The following is a 24,742-nucleotide window of genomic DNA, read 5'->3' as shown; positions in this document are numbered from 1 at the left end:
TAAAAAAGGATTTGAAACTAGGGCTTCTTGATTCTTAGTTTAGGACTTTCCCTACTATACCACATGGCATAAGCACACTTACATCATACTTTCACATTTGTATATTGTTGATCTTAGGAAACTTGAAGAATCACTTGTTCATAATCTTCATTTTGACAGCTGGAGCCTTGAGAATGAAATGTATTGCTATTGCATGTGTAAGCACTTGTAAAATAAGTAACGGGTCACAGAGAATTCTTTTTGCAGTGTGAAAAGATCTACTTAATCTAAAATTTTCATAAACAGATGCCTCTGAGTACTTTTGCCTGTTTCAGGTCAGTTGTCTTTGTATAACCATTATTCACATTAAAATATCTAAGTACATACAAAAGGAAGAAGAATCAAAGCTGAATTTGGAGGTGTGACAATCAACAGTCATGAGGAAAGTAGATGTTTATTCTTCCATTTAGATTTCTTTTAGAGTGAGAGCTTAGGAACCTATTTTTAATCTGAAGTATACGTGAAATATAGGTTGAACATTTTTTTGAGGGTTTATTCAAAATGTGTTTTTAGTCATGAAATTTATTTCTTCATATCTTATGATTTATATTATGTAGTAAGAGTTACATTTGCAAATTTTAAACAGTTAAGTTTTCGTTATCAAGTTTTTTCACATTTGCCTTATTTTCCCCAGTATTTTTCCTTTTTTAAAATTATACTTATTTTTGTTTTTATGTAATCAGTACATCTTGAAGCACATTTTCTCTGTAATAACTTCTGTTAAATAGAAAAAAAAATCATCCTTCCTCCATAATTGAGGTATATGCATTATGCCATCTTATTCCATCTTTTTTATTCTTTTTATGTTTAAATTTGTCATCTAACTAAAAGAGTTCATGGAAATATATAATGTGAAATCTTGATGTAAATCAATTTCTTACCAAATTCCTTTTTTCTAGTATATTAAGCAAATCCCCAGTTTTTATTTCCTTTAGCTTTATAAGACACGGATTTGTCTTTCCCTCTTTCCTTCCTTCCTTTTCTCTGTCCACTTTTCTTCCCATTCTTTCTCTCCTTCTCTTTGTCCATGTATATATTTGTTATATGTATATGTTTTGGTATCATGGCAACAGTTTATATACTAACTACATGTGGGTATATATTATACATATCTATATCTACATGTATAGATATAAAATTTTGTTTCATTAATCTCTTTACCTTTTTTTTTTTTTTTTGAATCAACAACTACTTAATTTTATTTGTAACATCTCTATTTTTAAAAGCTTTTCCAGGGGTCCTCAAACTCCGGCTCGTGGGCCAGATGCGGCCTTGAGGACAATTATCCCCCTCACCCAAGGCTATGAAGTTTCTTTAAAGGCCCACAAAACAAAGTTTTTATTTTTTACTATAGTCCGGCCTTCCAACAGTCTGAGGGACAATGAACTGGCCCCCTATTTAAAAAGTTTGAGGACCCCTGTTTTAGACTATGAGGTCACCTTCCTCAGTTTTTGTTTCCCCATCCCCTTCTATAGTCCTATCTATTTTCTATGTAAATTTCAATATTATTTTATTCAAATATATAAGGAAACTGGCATTTTGGCTGTTATCAAATTAAATTTATTAGTCATTAATGTCAGTATTGTAATTTTTAATACATTAATCCAAACCAGCCATAAACTTTGAATACTTGGTTATTTATTTAGGTTTTCCTCTATTTAGTCATTATTTTATGTGGTCTTAATTGGTTCATATATATTTCTAGTTAGGTTAGTTCCCAATTTTTTTTTTTTTTTTGGTTATTGTAAACAGGATCTTTTTATGATGCTTTCTTGATTTCTAGAAAAGAATACAGATGTTTTTTATGGGTTGATCTTACTTATACTGTAAATTTTGTTTATTGAGCTCATTTAAGAGCTGTAATAATTTTTTTGCTAAGATAATTAGTTTGTTTGTCATGCTACCTTTTTCTCTACTAATGACATTTTGAAAGAGGAATTTTTAGTTATCTCAAGTGTCATTTGTATGTTAGATTTGTTTGAAGAAGAAACTAGGAGCAATGGACAAAAAGTTGCAAGAAGGCTGACTTAAGGTATAAGACAAAACTTTTGAAGGGTAATTAGGGTATCTATAATAGAAGGATTGTCTCAGTAGATTGGGAATTCTCTTTTACAACCAAAAAACCTTTATGCAAAAGTTCATTGCCTACTTTTTGGTTAAGTTGCAGAGGGACATAGTTTCATCTAGTAGAAGTCTACTGAGGTTACATCTCACAGTCCTTATAATCCACGATTTTGAATTTTTTCTTTAGAATTGTCAGCTCCTTTATCTTTTCCTCCTTTTTAAGTTATTATTTTTGATCTCTGTTAAAAAGTCTTTTATTGTTAAGTTTTTGGATGTATTTTAATGTTCTTTACAGTCTTGTGTTACTCGTGACACATTCTCTAATTTGCTTTTATTGTAATTAGGATTATTATTATTAGCTAAGGTTACTTTATCATTATATATCTGCATATATTTCTATGTTTATATATCATGTATAAAATTGTAATCACTTGTTAGCAAAGACTTTATTATTTTTCTTAAGAATTCATCAATTAGTTTGGGTTTTCAAATTTGCTCCTTGTAACTACTTAGTTACAGTTTTTTCTTAATAAAAAACTCTAGGTCTTGTTTGATTTTGAAGTAAATTTTCTTGTTTTCACAAGTGTGTGATTTGGGCACCAATATTATTATTATTATTATTTTTTAAAAAATGATTTATTGAACTAAATACAAAATAAGAAAAAATAGAATAGAAAAAAAAAGAAAAGAAAAATAAAACAAAACACTGTCATATGCCCAGTAGAACATCAGGGAGGATTCAAAATATATAACAATAAATATGCATTCAAGAAAGAACATATAATAATAGAAATTATATTCATCAGTATCCGTCTTTTCTTTGCTTCCTTCTAGGAATTCTTTGGCTCTCTGCTGCATACTTTTTACTTTATATATATATATATATATACACACACACACACACACACACATACATAGACCTATTTACATACCTACATATACTCATACACACACATATACATATATGCATGTACCTATATGTAAACATGCATCTAAAACAGTATTAATATGTCTGACATGTAATGTAGATTTCTCTCTTAATTAAATCTTTGTTTGACTTCGTCTAAAATCTAGTGATTACTAGACCTACCTTTTTTCCCCAATAAAATCTACTCCTGATCCCTTGTTGTAGTATTTCTGTATGTATCTCTAATTTTCCATTCCTGCTAAATCTTCTAGCCAAACCACAATTCTTACATACCTTATTTCACAGTGATTAATTTAAACACTCTTCTGTATCCTACCTTATCCTATAATACCCCTTCCCCCACTTATGCCATTCCCATTAATCTACCTTATTCCATGCCGTAAATCTATACATTCTTCTCTATCTCGCCTTATCCTATTTCCTCCAGTCTTATTTCTTTATAGATTTTGTATGTAGTATTCCTTATTTAACTCATTCCTGATATGAGAGGTTTTCAGAACTATGTTCTCCTCTCCACCTATAATTCCTTTGTGTTGATTCTTCCTCTGCATCTCATTTGTATTACATAATTACTATTTTACCTTTTCCTAGACAGTATTTTTAGAATCAGATCATACTCAACTCTACCCCAATTTTTCTTTGATCTATTCAATTACTAATGTCAATCTTAAATATATGATATATACTTCTATGCACAAGACATAAATGGTTTGTCCATATTGAGTTCCTTGAAATTAATCTTTGATATTGGCTCTTATATGTTAAATTTTCTATTGGTTGAGAGAAAATTGTCCTGAAAATCTGCAAATTTGTTTAATGTCCATTTTTTACTAAATATTATGGATAATTTTGCTGGATATGTTATTTTTGACCACAGACCTAGTTATTTTCATTGCCAGTGTAAGGAATACTCAAAGTTAGATTTCTGGGAAGCCAAACGCAAATCTCCTCCTTCAGGGGCCCACAGCCACAGCTTCCCTGCCTTATTGCCTCTGCACTCCTTTTGCCCAGGGCAGTGTTTCTTTTGCATAGGCAGGGACTTCCCTTTTGCTGTTTCTTCAGAATTAGCCTGGAGGTGTTTGCCCTTGACACAGGTTAATTGTGCTGAAGTCTTTCTTCTAGTCTTCTTGGGTTATCCCAAGAGAACCCCTATCTGCTCCAAGTATTCTTTGTTTTTTATTAGTCCATGTTTACTCTGAGGTACATAATTGTTCAATTTGGGGGAGAGGAATCTAGAGATCTTAAAATTTTCTGACCTCCTCCACCATCCTCTCAGAATCCTTTTCCCAATGTTATTTTTAAGAGCCTTTTTCAAATTTTTGTTCAGCTTTGATTTTTTCCATATTCTTTAGTAATTATTCTTTAAGAAATTGTTAGAAACATAATTTTTTTTCTTTATTAACTTTTGCATTAAGTGTCTTTGTAATTCTGTAGTTTTAAAATTATGTGTCTCTTTGATCAACTAGTGTTGTACATCATGCTGGTATCTTGTGCATATTTTCCTTACTTATATTTTACTTTCCATGGTCTATGCTGGAATTGTGTTCATTTCTAATTATGTCCTTATATATAATCTTGAACTTTTTACTTTGCTAGTTTTTCTTGGGACATTTATATTTATTGATTTGCCTTTCAGATATCTAATTTTTGTCTTGCATAGCTGTTAGTTGATTTTTCAGCTTTCATATAATCTAGGCTTATTCTTCAGTTGCACTTTCAAAAATTTATATTTTATTTTTTCAGGCAAAAATTTGCCTTCTCTTTCTTCCCATTTCTTCCCGACTGTGAAAAAAGAAAAACAAAACTCCTCTTAGATATGGATATGCATGAATTAAAGCAAATTTCTGTGTTAGCCATATTTTAAAAAAGTCTCATTTCTATAACTGAGTCCTTCACTCCTCTATAAGAAAGTAAGTAGCATTTTCATCAGTAGAGCTCTTGGAATTGAGATTGGTTTCTACGCTGATCAGAGTTCCTAAGTGTTTCAAAATTGTCTTTACTATTGTTGTTATTCTGGTCACACAGATCTTCTCAGGTTTATTAAAAGTCATTCTCTTAATAATTTTTTTATATAGCTCCAAATTGTTCCATCAAATATGTAACATAACTTGTTTTGCCATTTCCATTTTTTTTTGGTTATCCTCAGAGTTCTGTTCTTTGCCACTTAGAAAAAAAAAGTTATGTCTTTGTAAATTCTTAAGTTTGTTTTGTTTAGGACTAATTCCTACCTTAATTTAGTCTTCTAGTTCTTTCTCCTCCTTCCCTTTACTGCCTATTTTCCTGTTGAATGAAATGTATTTTTTGTACCAACTGTGTAATTTATCTTTACTCCTTTGACAAGTTCAGATGAGTGATGTTGAATTGTCAGTTACTTCTCCACCCATCTGTTTGTGCAGATGTCTACTTATATACCTTAATTACATGATAGTTTTGGTTGGTTTCCCAGGCCAGAATACCCATTTGCTGGCCTACACATGCTCCCCTATCTATGTTGTCTTTGTTTAATGGAATGAATGGTCTTAGAGGGCAGGGAATGTTTGCATTATCAAATCTTAGCACAATTAATGAATGAATGAAGCATTTATTGAGCATTTACCTTGTGCCAAGCACCGTGCTAAGCTCTGGTCTTACAAATAGCAAAGAGAGACAATTCCTTCTCTCAAGTAGCTCCCATTTTAATTGTGAGAAGTAGAGAAGGCAGAGGAAAAGTTTTAGCTGTAAGTCAGAGGGAAAAGTTCCTACCAAATTTTCCCCTAGTATTCCTCTTCTTTCTTTCCCAGAGAGCCATCCCATAGTAACAAATAATACTTGGGGGGGGGGAGGGGAGAAAAAAATTAGCAAAATTGATAACACATTGAAAAAGTTTGAAATTATGTGCAGTGTTACTACACTGTTAACTTCTTCCTTCAACCAAAGGGTGAAATGGGGATGTCTTCTCATACACTTTCTATGGAGCCATTTTTATTTTTTGGTAATTTTGCTACATTCACTTAAGATCATTTAGTGGTGGTTCTTTCCATTTCCATTGTGGAAGTTATACTGGATGTTGCTTTCTTGAATCTGTTTATTTTACTCTGTACTATCAGTTCATGTAAATCTTTTTATGCTGTTTATTCTTCATAATCATCATTTCTTAAAGGCATGCTAATATTCCAATAGATTCATATACCATAATTTATTTAGCTATTTTCAATTGACATTTATTTTGTTTCCAGTTATCACAAAAAGTGTTGCTATAAACACTTTAGTGTATATGGGGATAATAAAATTTCTTATCAATGATATCCTTGGGTTACAATAAATCAAGTGGTGGAATCTCTGGGCCAGAGAGAGATTTTTGTAATTTTATTTGCATAATTACAAATTGCTTTGGAAAATGGTTGTACTGATCAATAGCTCTGCTGTAGATGTACTGTTATGGCTATCTTCTCACAAGCATTCTAATACTATTTTCATCTTTTGTGATTTTTGCCAAATTTGCTGAATGTGAGGTAAAATCTCAAGATTGTTTAGACTTGCATTTAGTTTGTTACTGATTTTGGAACATTCTTTTGTGTGGTTGTTAGTAGTTATTCATTTAAAAACTAGATCCTTTGATCACTTATCTTTTGGAAAATGGCTTTTGATAACATATGTTTATATATGTGTGTGTAAATATATATATATATTTATCTTGAATATCAGAGAATAAAGTCTTTCACATGGTGGCTAGTAGTTTGCAATTTTTTCTTTTGAGAATTATTTGCTTTATATGTTTGATTACTTAGCCTTAGGGAATGGCATTTAGTCTTTGTAATGGGTATCTCAAAAGTTTTAGTGCAGTTTTTTTTTATCAGAAATATTTGATGCAAAGATTACTTCCCAGTTGATAGTTTCCCCATTATATCCTAGCTACATTGATTTGGTTAATTCAAAGTATAATTTTTTATAATTATTTCTATTCTTTGCTTAGTTAAGGCATTTCCCCCCTAAATCATAGATTTGAAAAGGAACTGATTTCCTTCTTTTATTCTTTTTTAAAAATAGTGTATTCTGTAACATTTATCTATTTTTAGTTTTTTTTGTAATATCTGGCATAAGATAATGTTTTAAACTTAATTTCTGCCTGTTTTTTTCAATTTTCCCAGAAGTTTTTATTAAATAGGGAGTTTTTTCCCCAAATGATTTGTTTTCAGGATTATTGAACACTGATTTATTGAGATAACTTGTTTCTGATTCTTCATTGTCTATAACTTATTTCACTGATTAATCATTAATTTTTAATAACTTTTTTGTCTTTCCAGGTGCCTTTGTGGGAATTTTACACTGGTAAGGTTTAATTGCAATTTGTGATAAACAATAGTTATTTAAAATGTTTTTCAAAGCTGTTTTATACACATTAAAAAACCAGAATTGCCTTTGTAGTTATCTTTAAATTTATTTGATTACAGTTATGCCCCACTTTAGAAAATGATTTATGACATTTGGATCTCACAAAACATATATATGTGTGTGTGTGTATATGTATATGTATATTATATACACACACACACACATATATATGTAGTAGGTTACAGTTATTTATAAAACAATATTTTTGTAAAAGAATTTTTATTGCTCAACAAATACTTTTAATCTGTGGGTCCTTTATTTACATATAAGTTTTTGTATCCAAAACTCCAGTTGTTATGAAAAAAAGTTTTGCATGTATTTTTTGGAACGTGATGTTTTTCATGAAGAGGAAACATTTAATACTAATTTTAAGTACTCTTAACATTTGAAAATCTGTTCTAAATGAAGAAAAATACCTTCTGAAATTATGATGTAAGTATATGGGAAAACATTGCTTTAACTTAACTTTTTTTTGTATAAAGGAAAATACTCCAATATGAATATATGTGCATAACGATAGATAGTCATTCAATAAATATTTACTTTCTTGTAGTTCATTCCTTTAAGTTGTGTCTGACTCTTTCCGACCCTGTTTGGGTTTTCCAGATATCGGTATGGTTTGCCATTTCCAGCTCATTTTACAGATGAGGAAACTGAGGCAAACAGTTAAGTGCTTGGCCAGGGTCATACAGCTAGTAAGTGTCATAAGTTTGGATTTGAAATCAGGTCATTCCGACTCCAGGCCTGGTGCACTATCCACTGTGCCACCTATCTGACTATCTGTCTGGGACCTATACTGGAGATAAAAAAGTAAAAAAGATTGTCCCTGAGCTCAGAGAATTTATAAATTAGATTATAATCTAATAGGAGAAGACAACATCACAAAAGGAAAGGAAAGAGGGAAGCTCCTAGTCACAGAGCTGTGATGGAGTAGAGATGCACTTGAGAGGGAAAAGCAGAGCTGGCCGGCCTGGGGCCTTCTCTTAAATGGAGGATCTGGGAGGAGTTCTCTGCTCAGCCTTCCAGTTATGGCAGGTGTGCTGAGGAGGTGGTTAGGTCTAGGGATCATGGGGTCTTACTGGGCATTACATACAGACTTTGAGGAGGGCAGCTGCCCTTAGTGTGAGAACTCAAGGCTAAATCCTTAGAAATGTTTAAAATATCATGTCCTTTATAGAATTACCATATTTTAAAAGAAAAAGGAATGTATTGAATGCATTTATTTTATATTACTACAATAGGAAGTAATTTCTTTACTAATTAGATCCATTACATTGGTTACATGCAGCTCAGTTTAACATTCAAATGTTTTAGAATGGATCTGCTCTCATTATTTTAGTATTGCCTGCTGTATCTGGAAGTATATATGAATAAGTATATATATGTATGCATATATTTGTATATGTACATGTATTTTGCATACTTTTATTTTAAATTTTCCTTTAGAGTGCCCCATTTACATTGTTTCACTTATGTCAATGAAACAGTTTTTTCCTGAAATATAGTCCTATTCAGTTAAAATATATTTTGAGCCTGTGATGTTACTTTAAAATTTATGTTTTAGTAATTTAATTTTAATTTAGTGAGTTAATTTTAATACTTTAAAAATCAAATAATAATTTTAATACTTTTAAAACTTTAAAAAAATTAATTTATACCTTATTACAAAGATTTCAAATTTTTTCTATGAATTTCTATTCCCTTTCTTTTATCAGATTTGAAGCTTCTTATTTTGTATGCAGATATAATTAGATTTTTTTTCAGTACTAATTTTGTATCTTGTTTCTTATACTTGCTTGTGGTCCTTCATTTTTTTTTTTTTTTCAGGGCTCATTTAACAACTCTTTTTGAAAATGATCGCCATTTTTCCCACCTCTCAACCTTGGAAAGGGAGATGACTTTTCGCACTGAAATGGTTAGGCCCTTCTAAAAAAAATATTATATGATCTTTTAAATAGTTGGTTTATGACTTAGAAACTTGATAAGCACTAAAATAATTTGATAGTAAAATTTATTCTTTGACAGGGCTATAGCTTAAGGCTGTTTTTGTTCCCTGAAAGATTTTGCTAGCCCTCACCTGTTCCTTTGTCTCATTTCCTCGTCTTGTCTGTTGTACCTTTCTAATCAAAATTATATTAACCAATTTAGAAACTAAGTAAAAATGAGTGAACAGTCAAGAAATGATAATATGCAGGGGTTAATGATCTACTATTCATTTATACAGATTTTATCTTGACTGAAATCTATAATTGCAAGTTATTTCTTTATTAACTACCATCAAAAAACAGTGGAAATATACTTCTGATGGAAAATAATTAAAGTATAACAGTTCTTCTGAATTCACATATGAAAGCTTTCTCAAAAGACTTTGAATCCTTTTCATTTTTAGAGCAGAACACTGAGATAAATGAAATTTTGGTTTAACTCAATATCACATTTCTTATATTGTCATGTTTTCATGAGAAATCTTAGTGTAGGTGACTGTACTAGTATATATAGCCCTTCACTGGAAGACAGAAGGCAAGGTATTTCCTTAGCTATGGCTTGTTTTTAATCTGAGCTTTCTATATTCCATATCTCCTTTATATTAAAATTTGGTATGATAATACTGTTTATGTGAATTCAAGTCCTTTTAGCATGGAAAATGTTAATATGGTATCTTTCACCCTGTATGATTTTAAAAATTTAGTTCACCTCCAATAGTCAGTGCCTGCAGTGTGTTAAGGTACTGTGCTGGGTGCTGGAGAGAGGAAGACAAAAACAAGACTATCTTTGCCCTTGAGTAACTTAGTTTCTTGAGTGAATATGAGCTCTCACAACAAGGCAATACAGAATAATAATCATGGAAGGTGGGGTGAGAGGAGCACTGAAGTGAAGGTGATCAGGAAGGACCTCTTCAGTGTGGGAATAGAGCATAGCAGGCATGGCAGAACAACTTGTTCAAAGGCCCAGATGTCATGTACCTACCTACTCTATAGGGACAGGAGAGAAATACTAATTTGAAATAAGTCTGGAGATGTAGTCAGTGGGAGCTAGATTGTGAATAGCTTTTAATGCTAGAGAAATTTGTATTTGTTTCGCTAGGCAATAGGGAGCCACTAAAGCTTCTTAAAGAAGACAAGATAGCCAGATCTAGACTTGGGGGATGTTTAGTTGAATATTAATACAGAGAAGGTTTTCTTTTTCCTCCAAAACATACTTCATTATAAAAGCTTAATCCCTATTTTCAAGTCTAGAAAGATGATTTAGAACAATCCCTTTTGGATTCAAAGGGGAAAACCATTTTCTTTTCTTTTCTTTTCTTTTTTTTTTTTCATTGTGGAACACAGGTGTAGTATTTAGAAGATGCTCCTTAAGGTCTGTATAAGGTATCTGTATACCTTATCTGTATAAATTGGAAAAAGGCAAAGAATAGAATTAGCTGTGGGATGCATCAGTAGCCTTCTGAATGGTTCTTGCCATCCTAAATCATCCTTTTTAGTGGGGCTAGTGTAGTACTTAGAACCAACAATTGTCTTTTGACATTTGTTGTACTGTGTGGAATTATAGGAGAAAAATAATTCATGATATCTGCCCCTTATGGTACTTGGAAATAAATTAAAAACAAAATGTAAGAGGAGAAGGGACAACTGAGGCACAGATAAATGAGTTGACTTCTTCTAAGTCATGCCACTAGTAAAATGACAGATCTAGGGCTGAGGTCTTTTAATTTTGCATTTTGGATTCTATACCATGGTGACTAGTGTCTAGCATTTTTTTCTTGGCCTTTTGTTGGTATGACAGCTATTTGATTCAATGTTTATATGTTATATAAAATTAGGCCTATATCTTGGAAGACATTCTGGCATGCCATTTTAAATCAGTCTCACCCCCAACCTCTCTATAATTTGGTAAATAATTAGTCTCTAAATTTTCTTAAAAATAAATTGTATTGACATGTTTTATTATTATGTAAACATTGCCCATTTTCTCTCTTCCATTATTTTGAAAGAATTATCCCTTATAACACAGAAGTTAAAAAGAAGGAATAAAAGTTCAGCAAAACTAGTCAATACATAGAAAAAAATCTGTTAAAATTTATGGTGTTTCACGTTTAAAGAAGGGGAGTATAGCACCATTTTTCTAAAAGTATTTTTAGGGTGTTTTCCTTACATATATTTTTGGAACAAACTTAAAAAGTTTGCTAAATGTTTGAATTTTTAAATTCTAAGAAATTACTACTAGAGAGAAGCTTATAAAATTAAACACTAGCCAAGATTAATTTTTATCTTAAAAGAAACAAATTAGAGGGAATTATATGTGGAATTTTAAAAGGCAAGGAAATGGTCATTCCCAGATTTTAATATAATTAAAATATGTATCTGTTTTAGGGACTTTACTATTCCTACTTCAAGACCATGATAGAAGCACCTTCATTTTTGAGAGGACTATGGATGACTATGAATGATAGACTTACTGAATTTCCTCTTGTAATTAATGCAGTGAAACGTTTTCATCTTTATCCAGAGGTGAGTAATTTGGGGAAAGGTAAATTCAATTTGCATAGTACTTCTCTTAATAAAATTAAGTTTTAAATGAATGAAGTGATACTGACAAATTACATAATAAATTACATTTCATAATAATTAGTTACATTTCTTGGAAACTTCTTTAGAGAGGATATGACATTTGAAGAAAAGAAGCACAGAAAATTGATCTGGAAACTGTAGACAAAGTGACTACAATAGTTAACAAAGCCACTTGCTGAGGACAGTGAATCTATGCAATGAAAGAACATTTATAGACAATAGAAGGATGCAGCCACATACCTACAATGTGCAAAAATTCAGAGCTAGTTAGTCTAAGGAGCATGATTTCTTGTTGCAATCTGCAATTCCAGAAGAAAGGAAAACCAAAATCATTCATTAGTATTTATTTGTAGAATTAAGAATTAGAGACTGAATTTTATATGCCCCTGTCTGTCCCTGTACTTTAAATCTCCAGTCTCCAAATGGAGTTTAGGAATTGCTTAAATTTTCTCTTAGTTTGCTATGAAGAATTAATTTATCTGGAGACAATCTTCACATATTATTGACATTTTAAAAAATGTTCTTAATTAAGAAGCTTCATCTTTAGATGATAAAGGAAGAAGTAGGATTATTCTTTTACTGCTGACCTTAAAGGGACTATAGTCTTGAACAGTTCTAGGAATGAGATTTATTCATTCAGTAAGTGAACATTCATTAATTTGTTATCATGTGCTCAAAACTGCTAAGATGCTTTACGTGATTGAAGAAGCATGAGAGATGTTTGATTTTGAGAACCAGTCAAAGTTCACAAAGTTCAAAGAACCAGTTAGAATCCAGTCTGCATAAGGGATGCAGAGGAGGTTTGTTCCAAAAGATAATTCACACTGCTAATGCACACGTCAGTAGCTTCTTTAATTATACAATATTTTTTTGAAATATGTCACAGAACTTTACCTGTGATATAGTATAAGAAGGAAAAATAAAAATTAGATAATAGAGTGTACAATGAGACATCACCAGCTTAATTTATTGAAATAAACTCTTGACTCTGAAAAATGAGAAGTATATTAAAGAATAGACTATTAACATTTTCTGAAGAATTTTATGAATGTAAGTCAGGAAACCTGAAGGACTTCCCAATTCCTTTTGCCAGGATCTCAGAGAAATTTGGTAGCCAAAGGCATCACCAGTTTAGAAAAGAATTTTATTTGGAAAATCTTCCAGAGGAGGATCTTGAATGATTATTACCAATAATATATTTGAAAATAACATGAACTGGTGGAGGAAAAAATCCTTACACAAATCAAGAACTTCTGACCAGCTTGTTTGAGAAGGAAACAGGCTGATTTTCTCAAACAAGATTATAATTCTCATCATTGCTATATCAGCATGCAATTTACTTAAAAGGTTATGAAGATAAAGTTATAGCATTATGTATATGTATATATAACCCTTTGATTTTAAGTATCAGTGTTAATTTGGCCATTCTGTATGACTATAACATATGGAATATGGAATGTCTCATTCATATATTAAAATCATATGAAATTTCTTCATAAATTAGCAGCACAAAATATTTTGCTCATTTGATTTCCTCTGATTATAAATATCAAGGTAGGCACAACGTAGAGAAGCATGTTACCAGATGTCTACAGTGGAAGATGGAAGAGTCAGCTCAGAATAGGAATTTCCTGTGGATGATATAAACCTCTAGATGATGTTGTACTAATTGCATCAAGTCCCAAAACTTTGAGAGCCTCCCAAACGAGGCTCTATATAATCACTCAATACACAGGGAGAATCAAGTGACTGAAACAGGCTATGATCATCCTTTTAATGGAAAACCTGTAAAGCTGAACTACTGATAATGTGTATATATATTATATATAAGAAGTATACATAAAATATTTGGGCTAGATTATTTTTGGAAAACTATTGTTTTTGTGATCAACCCTTTGATTTTAAATATCAGTGTTAATTTGGCCATTCTGTATGACTAAGATATGCAATACTTCATGGAGAGTTGTGTGGTAGACAGGACTGGGCTGCAAGATATCACTAGTGAAGGATTTTTTATATATTTTTATCAGAGAGATGTTCTATAAATAATTTGGTCAGTCATGTAGTGATTGTGGGGGATGAACAGTGGTCAGACAGTGCAAGAATGCTATTGGTGTTCACCTAAAGCTGAGAAATTTTGGAAGTATCCTCAGTTTGATTTTTTGTGAAGAATTTCTTAGGAGGTTATGCATAAGCATCCCATGGGATGAAAAAATAAAACAGGGATTGTGATCCAAATTACTGGAGTGAATATCTATATTTAGGAGATATCCATTGTAGAATTGTGCTGGGAGTTAACTTAATTTTTTAAATAAATGAATTAGGGAATAACTACCAAGTAATATAAAAATGTAAATCAGTACAAAATAATGTCATACCAACTGTATATATAATTACTGAGGGAATAGAAAATTCTGGGGAGGGAGGTGAGATGCTATTAAAAACAAAGTAGGTCTTAAATTGAAGTTGAAGGCAGTGTGCATTTAGACTTAATTTAGTTCAGGAGAAGAGGTGTAGGGATCAGTGGTAGAGCATCTTCAAAAACAAGATGGTAATAAGCATGGAGTATTAAAGCTGGAAGAAGGGAAGAGGTGGTGAGGAAACTAGCGTGTCTGAAGCCAAGCTCAGGTTCGGAGTTAGCGAGACTTAGTTAGGAAAGGTGAGTCCAGGTAGCAGAGGGTTTACAGTGTCTTGCCAAATTAAACATAGCCTGATGCTTGCCCTAGAGATCCTTTCATGACTTTGGGTTATTTTGTTACTTCCCTTGTTCATGGTCTGTGTAATTCTGAGAAAGGATATGTTTTTTTCATAGATTCTCCCCCACATACTTAATGTATACTCCCTTTACCCAACTTTATAAAGCAAAGTTTTGTTAAAAATGAGGGAATAAAAGAAAAATCATGGAATGAATTAATTTTAGCTCCTAAGATGTGTATGTACATCCTTAGTTCCTTGTAATCCCAGGGATGAGAGAACCTCTGGTGGAGGCCCTTTCTCACCAGGTCTGCCTTGGCCTGCTCGTCTTGTTGTGAGTGACATCTTTTACATTCTTTGTTTATTTTTCTTTTTCCCTTTCATTGAAGAGTCACTGGGTACTGGGTTCTTTGTTTTCCAAGATAGACCCTTCCATCTTTAGGGAGTCCTTGGATGCTTTCTAGTTAGTGAAAAATGAGAGCAGGAATGTCTTTCCTGCTATTTCTGCCTCTCTCCTTAATAGGTTTTACTGCCCTCCTCCACTGTAGATTATTTACCTTTGTTTCTCATCTTCATGTGGTCCCTGGATACCACCGGTCCCATCAATCACCTTAAACATTCCTTGGAGCACATTTATGTGGGACAGGGATGCTACGTCTAAATCCTAGAAGTTTAGCTGTGAAAGAAACCTTAGAGGTTATTTAATTTACTCTCTACTTGAAGCCTCTAGTAGGGAAATATAGACAAGACATCTACAGGTAAAGTAGGTAGAAGGTAATTTCCAAGGGAAGGTCCCAGCCAGAAGATATACTGCCTTTCACCAGACCCATACTGAAAATCTTTTAAACTGGGCAGAAATAATGAGAGCTTACTCTTCTCTGATGCCTTCTAGATTTCAGCATTTCTGTCTTTGTAGGATGAAGCTATCCTTGACTGATACAAACTTAAAAAGTTCTCTCCAAAAAAAGTAACATTTTTGCGTATATTTTTCTCTATATGCATATACACATGCCCATGTAGACATATATAAACATACACATATGTTCGTGCATTCTATATGTATATATAGATTTGCTTTAAACTAATGGATGGAACTCCAGCCTATTGTGTATTGTGTTTGAGACAGTAGCCAATGATTGAAGGAAGTTTTGGAGGCCTAGGTTTAGGTTTCTAAAATTACAACTTGTGGTCTTGTCTACATGTGGAGAAGACTGATTTTGCTTGATTTCATTGGAACTTTCTGCATAGTTTTATAGACATATAAAACCACGTCTTCCTATAGACATACAGGAAAGGAAAATCTCAGTCATTAGAGGGTTGAGAGTGAAAAACACAATGTTATTGGCGTTGAGATAATTCGGTTTAGCTTGAATAGAAAAAAAAAAAAAACACAGCACAACCCAACAAAACTGAACAAGTGATTGAATAGTGTCCTCTGGTGGCCAGAAACTGGAGATTTCAACTTTTCTATCTTTTCATTACAGTGTTAAAAATACTAACCATTAGCCAGTGCTTTTGCTACTAGTAACGGGCTTAATTTTCAAGCTCTGGATAATCAACTTTTTATTTTTTCATATTTTGGCAAGAGTCTGGGTTTGATTAATTGGAGTAGGGGATTGTTGGTGTGAAAAGCCCATCCACTGGTGCACATCAGCACCTTTTCTCTAATTGTTTTGGGATCCTGGAGTGTTGTAGTCAGTTACTCTTGATCACAAGGCTAGGATGTCTCAGAGGCGGACTTGGGCCCAGATCTTTCTGACCCTAAGCCACATATTAATTCCACCTAATTATAAAAGCAGTACATACCTCCCTTATATATTTATCAAATTGGTAGTGATGCTCAAGTATCTCAACAGGGTGATCGTAGCTGTGTCATAGCCACTGAAGAGATCTAATTGCAGAGTCACCAATGACATAATTAAGGGGAAAATTAGATTATCCTTCACTCTTCAGAATTTTATCAATCCTAATCTCTGTTTATTAATCTCTATTTATTAAAGAACCCAAATGTGAAGCTACAAACTCTCCCCCTCCAGATTCTGATTTTTAAAATAATCTTGCCTTTTCTTTAATTCTGAGTTTATACCTATTGCTCCTTATTCTTTTTTACTTTCGAATGTCTTTGATTCTTATCAGTTGGAATTTCCCCTTTCCCTATACATATTTCAATTTCTATGTGCTTCATGAGTTTCTGTTAATGAAAATTTCATCACACGGTGGTGAACCTTTTAGAGATGAATTTCTTTGTACTTGAGCTATATTGCATCTCACAAGATTGACAGAGTTGCTGGGTCAACCACTGAAACCTTTCTAGCTCAAAAGAACAGCCTGAGCTCATCTGTTGTCAGCAAAGCAAGAACTATCTGTGCCATGAGGGGGTATCAGAAGAGGCCTGTTAGTGTGAGGGGGTATCATTTATCCCATTTTGTGAAGGGTATAGATCATCTCTTGAAAATAATAATTATTGCTCTGGTTTTATAAAGTGCTTAACAGTTTGCAAAGTTTGCTCTTTTTCAACACTCCTAAGAGGCTAGTAGTGCAATTACTATTCTCTCTATTTTACCAAAGAGGAAACTGAGGGTTGGAAAGACTTGCCTCTAGTTCCATGTTAATACCAGACAGAGCCAGAGCTGGAGCCAAGGCCATAGGATTCTGAATCCAAAGTTCTTTTCACTCTGTTATGAAATTTTGAGTGACTTTTTCTACCCATCTCTAAGGACAACATTAAAAAGGGGTGAAACATCATAAATTACTGCTTTGAGAAGAGGATATCTATAAGGTAGAATATCCTGTCCTTGGGTATCTCCACTCTTTTTCTCCCCCATAGGTAATCCTAGCCTTCTGGTACCGCCTGTACACTGGAACAATGGACCTCATTGGCATTCAAACAAAGGTGTGCTGGAATGTTTCCAGAGGACAAGGGCTTAATCCAGTCGAAAGCTGTGAAGGCAAGTTTTATCTAAGATAATATTTTGTTCTCATGAATATTATTAATATTTATGAGTTTTGATTATAAATTAGTATGTCTTACTTCTTATATCAAAGAGGTCAGAACTTAGGTTCCACATCAGAAAATCTCAGATTTGGAGGTGACCTTAAAGATCATTATATTTAAACCACACATGTCTCAGAATCCCCTCCAAAACATTTTCAGTAAGTGTCATCCAAGCTATCCTTGGAGATCTCTAGGGGAGAGAGAACCCCTTTCTCCCAAGAAAGTCCATTCCACTTTAAGAGAACTCCAGTGATTAGGGAGTTTTCCTCGTTATCATGTCTAAATCTTTCTCTCTGCACCTTCCTCAAAGACCAAGCAGAACAGGCCTGTCACTTCTTGCATATGAGTTTTTCAGATGACTTCAAGACTTTTCCTCTGTATCCCTCCTTAGGGAGAAATATCTCCAGATACTTCAACTGATCCTAACTTGGCATGAACTCTTGGTTCTTTTGACCTTTCTGGTCACACTCTTCTGGCCTTTTCCTAGTATTTCTTTCTTAAAATGTGCTTCAAATGTAACTGAAAACAGTATTCTACATAACCAGTATATAATTCAGTAGAATTATTACCTCTTTTGTTTTAGATTCTGGGTCTGCATTAATGCAGTTTAGGATAGCAGTAACTTTTTCAGATAATCTATTGACTCAGAAGAGTTTCCAAGCCACTTTTTTCTCCCTCAGGACCTGTTGGATAGCTATCCTATATTAGTGAAATTGAGTTTTTGAAACCAAGAGTAGAACTTTAAATTTATCTTCATTAAATTCATTTTATTCAATTTCGCTCCTTAGTCTAGCGTCTCAAAAGATACCCTGATTCTGTCAACCAACTTATTAGTTATCCATCCCAACTTCATATTGTCTGCAAAATGGACAAATATGCCCTGACTAGCATCACTTAAATCACTGCTGGAAGATTATTGAGTAGCAAGGTGTCAAAGACAGATTGTTGGGACATTCTATCCTATAAGAAACCATCTTCTAGTTTGACAGCAACTCATCAATGACTATTTTTTTAAGTTTGGTCATTCAGCCAGTCTCTCAGGGTGACTTAATTATGTTGTCATTTATTCCATATTAGTCCATTTTATCTGCAGTGAAAACTTGAGCATCTTTTCTGTTCTGTCATACCTGTTCTGTCAAAAAAGGAAATGGTAATATGTCATGATATATTCTTGGTGAAGCTATTCTGGATTTTAGTAATCACTGCTTTTTTATTTTCTGAAGCAATTGGGCTTAAGTGACTTTCCCAGGGTCACACAGCTAGGAAGTGTTGTGTCTGAGACCAGATTTGAGCTCAGGTCCTTCTGACTTCAGGGCTGGTGCTCTATCCACTGCACCAACTAGCTGCCCCACTACTTTGTTTTTAAAATGTTTTTAAAAACCCAGCCTTTTAATAGCATGTTCTATTAGCAAGCAAAGTAGTTCAAATATTGAACTTCCTGAGTTCAAATCTGGCCTCAGACAATTACTAGCTCTGTGATCCCGGAGAAGTCACTTAAGCCTATTTGCCTCAGTTTCCTCATCTGTAGAGAGAAGGAAATGGCAAACCGCTCCAGGAACCTTGCCAAGAAAATCCTGAATAGGGTCGGAAAGATTTGGACACTGCTGAAATGACAAGAAAAAACAAGAATTTTGTAAAGTGTGCAAATCAGTTTCATTGGCCTATAGTTTGTAGACTCTGATCTCTCCTCTTATTTTCTTTTAAAATATCATTTCTTTTTCACTTACACTTTCTTTCTTTCTTATTAGAAACTTTCCAGAATCACCAGCAATGATCCAGTAATCATATTTGTCAATCGTTTCTGTCATTTTGGATGTAATTAATTTACGTTACTGACTTGACCTCATCAAATATGAATCTTGATGTATTAACTGTTTCTTTACTTTTTTTTGAATTTCTATTCCATGCTGGCAGTTTTCTTCCCATCTTTCCTTATCCAGAGACCAGTTTTCTTAGAGAACATAAAATAGCAGTTGTCATTGTTTGTTGTCATACATCATCATTATCACCAACACTGTTTTCATCATCTTCATTTTCATCCCATCCACTATGAGCCCATGTAATACCTTTTTGCCTTTCTTTTATCCCTAATAGATTTTTAGATGCTCTTTTTGTTCTGAATCTCCATCACCATGTCATTCTGGATTTTAATACTGGGACATTTTTCCTGTAGGATTATGCCACTGTATTATATTCATCCTTAGTTACTCTTCCATTTTTTGCAAATACCTACTTATTTATTCATTTCTCAATTAAAAATTATTTTTTATTTTATTAAATATTTTTTCAATTTTAAACTACAAAATTAACATTTTTTAAATTTTAAGTTCTCTCCTTTGCTCTTTCTCCCCCCACTCATTGAGAATGCAAGCAGTCTCAGCTATGTTGCTAAAAAATGCCCCAAAAGAAAGAAAAGTGTTTCAGTCTTCTCTCTCTTATTAGTTTTTCTCTGGAGATGGATATCAATTTTTGTCATGAGTTCTTTGGAATTGTCTTGAATCTTTGATCAGAGTAGCTAAGCTTTTGTAGTATAGCAATTGCTGTTACTGTGTACGATGTTCTTGTTCTGTTCATTTTACTTTGTTCATATAAATCTTCCCAGGTTTGTCTTAGATTATCATGTTTATCATTTCTTTTTTTTTTAATTTTTTCAAATTTTATTTATTTTAATAATTATAATTTTTATTGACAGAACCCATGCCAGGGTAATTTTTTACAACATTATCCCTTGCACTCACTTTTCTTCTGATTTTTTCCCTCCCTCTCTTCACCCCCTCCCCCAGATGGCAAGCAGTCCTATACAATGTCCTGTATATTGTATATCCTGATACAATATATGTGTGCAGGACTGAACAGTTCTCTTGTTGCACAGGAAGAATTGGATTCAGAAGGTAAAAATAACCCAGGAAGTAAAACAAAAATGCAAACAGTTTACATTCATTTCCTAGTGTTCTTTCTTTGGGTATAGCTGCTTCTGTCCATCATTGATCACTTGAAACTGAGTTAAATCTTCTCTTTGTCAAAGAAATCCACTTCCATCAGAATACATCCTCATACAGTATCATTGTTGAACTATATAATGATCTCCTGGTTCTGCTCATTTCACTCAGCATCAGTTTGTGTAAGTCTCTCCAAGCCTCTCTGTATTCATCCTGCTGGTCATTCCTTACAGAACAATAATATTCCATAACATTCATATACCACAATTTACCCAGCCATTCTCCAATTGATGGGCATCCATTCATTTTCTAATTTCTAGCCACTACGAACAGGGCTGCCACAAACATTTTGGCTCATACAGGTTCCTTTCCCTTCTTTAATATCTCTTCGGGGTATAAGCCCAGTAGAAACACTGCTGGATCAAAGGGTATGCACAGTTTGATAACTTTTTGGGCATAATTCCAGATTGCTCTCCAGAATGGTTGGATTCATTCACAACTCCACCGGATCCCCTCCAACATTCATCATTATTTTTTTCCTGTCAGCCAATCTGACAGGTGTGTAGTGGTATCTCAGAGTTGTCTTAATTTGCATTTCTCTGATCAATAGTGATTTGGAACACTTTCATATAAGTGGAAATAGTTTCAGTTTCATCATCTGAAAATTGTCTGTTCATATCCTTTGACCATTTATCAATTGGAGAATGGCTTGATTTCTTATAAATTAGAGGTAAATCTCTATATATTTTGGAAATGAGGCCTTTATCACAGCCTTTAACTATGAAGATGTTTTCCCAGTTTGTTGCTTCCCTTCTAATCTAGTTTGCATTAGTTTTGTTTGTACAAAGGTTTTTTAATTTGATGTAATCAAAATTTTCTATTTTGTGATCAATAATGGTCTCTAGTTCATCTTTGGTCACAAATTTCTTCCTCCTCCACATGTCTGAGAGATAAACTATCCTATGTTCCTCTAATTTATTTATAATCTCTTTCTTTATGCATAAATCATGGACCCATTTTGATCTTATCTCAGTATAGAGTGTTAAGTGTGGGTCTAAATTTTTTTCATTTCTTATAACACAATAGTTTCCATCACAATCATTTATAACTTGTTCAGTCATTCCCCAATTGTCCAATTCCTTTTCACCATAAAAAGAGATACTAGAAATATTTTTTTGCATGTAGATCTGTTTTCTTTTGCTTTAATATCTTTGGGATGCAGAGCTAGTAGCAGTACTGCTTAGTCAAAATATAGGCACAATATTTTAACCTTATATAATGGACTTTATTCTTGTCCTTCAGAATGGTGGGAGCAGTTCACACCACCATTAACAATGAGTTGTCAAATATTTGCTATTTTCCTTTTCTGTAATGTTAACTAATCTTCTAGATCTGAGGTGGCATCTCAGAGGAGTTGTTATTTGCATTTTTCTGTTTATTAGTGATTTAGAGCGTTTTTTTCCATGTGGCTATAAATTGCTTGTTCATATCCTTTGATTATTTATCAATTGAGAAATGGCTCTTATTTTTATAAATTTGGCTTAGTTCCTGTCTATTTGCAAAATGAAATCTATCAGAGAGACATGCTATAAAAATTTTCCCCCAGTTTTCTGCTTTACTTCTAATTTTGGCTGCATTTTATTTTGCATGTATCTTTTTTTTTTTTAAACAAAAATCCTAGTTCGTTGATGAACTCTTTTTGAAGCCATTTTGATCACTTAAAAAAATTCTCTCTTTTCTTTTTCATTGAAATTATTTCTTGCATACTGAGTCTTGAATTCTCATCTCACAATGAGTCAAATTTTTTCTTTTTAAAAGTGGGTGTTGGAAATCTTCTTATCCATTTTCTGAACCGTTGCCACTGGACTGATGTCAGACCAGATCTGACTTGAGTTGTTGCCTTAAAGCGGTGGTTACTGGTCTCTAAATGCTCATTTCCTATACTCCCAACAATTTGAAAAGTCATGAGGATGAGGTTGCCCTGCTTCATTACTCCATTCTTCTGATGGTATTTTAGTGATGCATTTTTCTAAATTCTTCAAGAGACTGTTATTGCTTATCCCATTGGCCTTTTTTTAGTCATTTTCATTGCCTTCTTTGCAAATGTTGGCCCTCAGTGGTTCCCCATTTACTTCAGCAATACTTTCTTAAGTTTTGCAAGTCATTTTGATTAGCAAGCATTTACTAAGTATCTCCTGTTTGCTGAGTGCTTTGCTTAGCCCTGGAGCTAAAAACACACAAAATAGTAGTTATTTCAAGTAGCTCACATTCTTTCTGGGGAAATAATACATACACATTAAAATAAAACATTTTTATGAAGTAAATATAAAGGTATTTAAAGTGTATGTGGGGGATCATGCTTTAGTAAGATCAGGAAGCTCTCATGTAAGAAATGACCCTTGAATTGAGCTTTGAGGGACACAAGAAAGAGAAGCTGGTCAAGAACCCAGGAATAGAAAAGAGAATATTTTTGCCTGAGGTCAGTTTGGCTGTGTTGACTGTGTGGAAAAGTGGAGTATACAGTAATTCCTGTAATGATTGCTGAAGCAAAATTGTCAAGTTTTGTGCCCAAGAAGTTTGTATTCAGTCCTAGAGGCTATTGGAAACCACCAGAACTGCTTGACTACTAGAGTGGATTGATTAGGCCTATATTTTCAGAACTTCAGTTTGGTAGCCATGTCGTAGATGGACAGGATGGGGAGAGGTGGAGGAGAGGCCATCTGGAAAGCTTGAAGGAGGGTGTGAAAGTGTGAAGAAGGGACATTCCCTAGAGTTGTCCTGGTGAGAAGGTCAACAAAACCTGACAACTGATGAGCCAGGAGCTTGTAGAGTCAGTGAGGAATCAGTGATGATTTTAAAATTGTAAACCAGGGATGTTTTCTTTCCCCTTCTAAAACTATTCCTTACTGGCTCACCCTTCCCATTTTCTTAATGTCAGTATTCCTCAAGGTTCTTTCTTTGATCCTCTTCTATTTTCTATCCTCATTTATACCAGGACTTCTTTACCTCGGTTCTAGAGATTATTTGCAGGTTCAAGATTAAAGATTTTAAGAGGTCTATGAATTTGGATTGAAAAAAAAATAGCACTTTTTTTCCAAAAAATTTCTTTCCTTTGTAAGACTATAATGTATTTTAGGCATTTAAAAACATCATTTGGAAAAGGGAACCATAGGCTACACCAGATTGCTAAAGGGACATAGATTGCCAACAGGGTAAGAGTCCTTGCCCTTAAGGAATCATAAAAAATCCCTGGTGTTCATCACAAGACATGGGCCTTGGTTTTGACCAGAGCACTTACTAACTGAATGAGCTTTGGAAAGTCTTGTCAAAGCCTCAGGTTTTAAAAAAAAATATGTAAAATGGAAAATAATAGCTGTGTGAACTACTTTCTAGGCTGGTTGTGAGTTCCAAATGAGCATATTGATGTAAAGCACTCTGTAAACTGTAAAACATTATAGATGTCAACAAGGACTTACTCACTCTCAGAGCTTCTCTGATGATAGCACCAGATGGATGCCTCTAAACCCAATGTCTTCTCATGGCTTTTTGGCCCTGCTCAGTCAGCTGATTCCCCCTTTTCTGTTTGTGTTTCTGCTGCACTTAATTGTCTCTGTTCATCTCTTGGGATTATTTGAGACTCTTCAAGCCCTTGTTTTTCTTACACTTCTCACCACCTGTTACTGTCTCCTTTTAATGCTACAACACCTCACATATTTATTCTTATCTTTTTATTTATTTGGTTCAGACTTGTTTTTTCATTGGTATAGTTTTGGGAGGGAGGCACTGAGACATCCAGGGACTTGCCCAGGGTCATGTAGTTGAAATGTGTCAGATTAGAACTTGAAGCTGCCAAGGGTGTCCTGGCTCTATGGCTCACTCAGTGCTGCTTCCTTGATCTCTTTCTAATCTTAGGTTTGCACCCACAGGACAGGCTTGCGTTATAATCTGTTTAAATATCCCATTTATTTGTTTTTCATACCTCCTCTCTCTCTCAAATCTGTATTTCACATTGCTGCCAGATTATTTTTTAAAATTACTTTTACTGACATTTTTTGTTTTTTACATCACCTATATTTTCTAATAAAGTTTTCCGATAAACTTCTCTCCCAAAGAGTAATCCATCATAGCAAAGAATAAAAGAAAG

General features: G+C 33.4%; 1 protein-coding gene across 1 annotated transcript in view; it reads left to right on the top strand.

Annotated features, from left to right (window-relative positions):
- The window catches only part of LOC127550461 (probable C-mannosyltransferase DPY19L2), a 144,249-nt gene that overhangs the window by 12,584 nt on the left and 106,923 nt on the right, over positions 1-24,742 (top strand). The window contains exons 2-5 of the mRNA XM_051979448.1: positions 7,315-7,339; positions 9,230-9,317; positions 11,773-11,910; positions 17,492-17,612. Of these exons, the coding sequence (XP_051835408.1) occupies positions 7,315-7,339; positions 9,230-9,317; positions 11,773-11,910; positions 17,492-17,612 (372 nt within the window). The remainder of the gene's footprint in view (positions 1-7,314; positions 7,340-9,229; positions 9,318-11,772; positions 11,911-17,491; positions 17,613-24,742) is intronic.

The sequence above is a fragment of the Antechinus flavipes genome, chromosome 1, assembly GCF_016432865.1.
Source record: "Antechinus flavipes isolate AdamAnt ecotype Samford, QLD, Australia chromosome 1, AdamAnt_v2, whole genome shotgun sequence".
NCBI classification, from domain to species: Eukaryota; Metazoa; Chordata; class Mammalia; order Dasyuromorphia; family Dasyuridae; genus Antechinus; species Antechinus flavipes.
The sequence above is the reverse complement of the archived record's forward strand: the minus strand, read 5'-3'. Positions and strand labels throughout refer to the sequence as shown.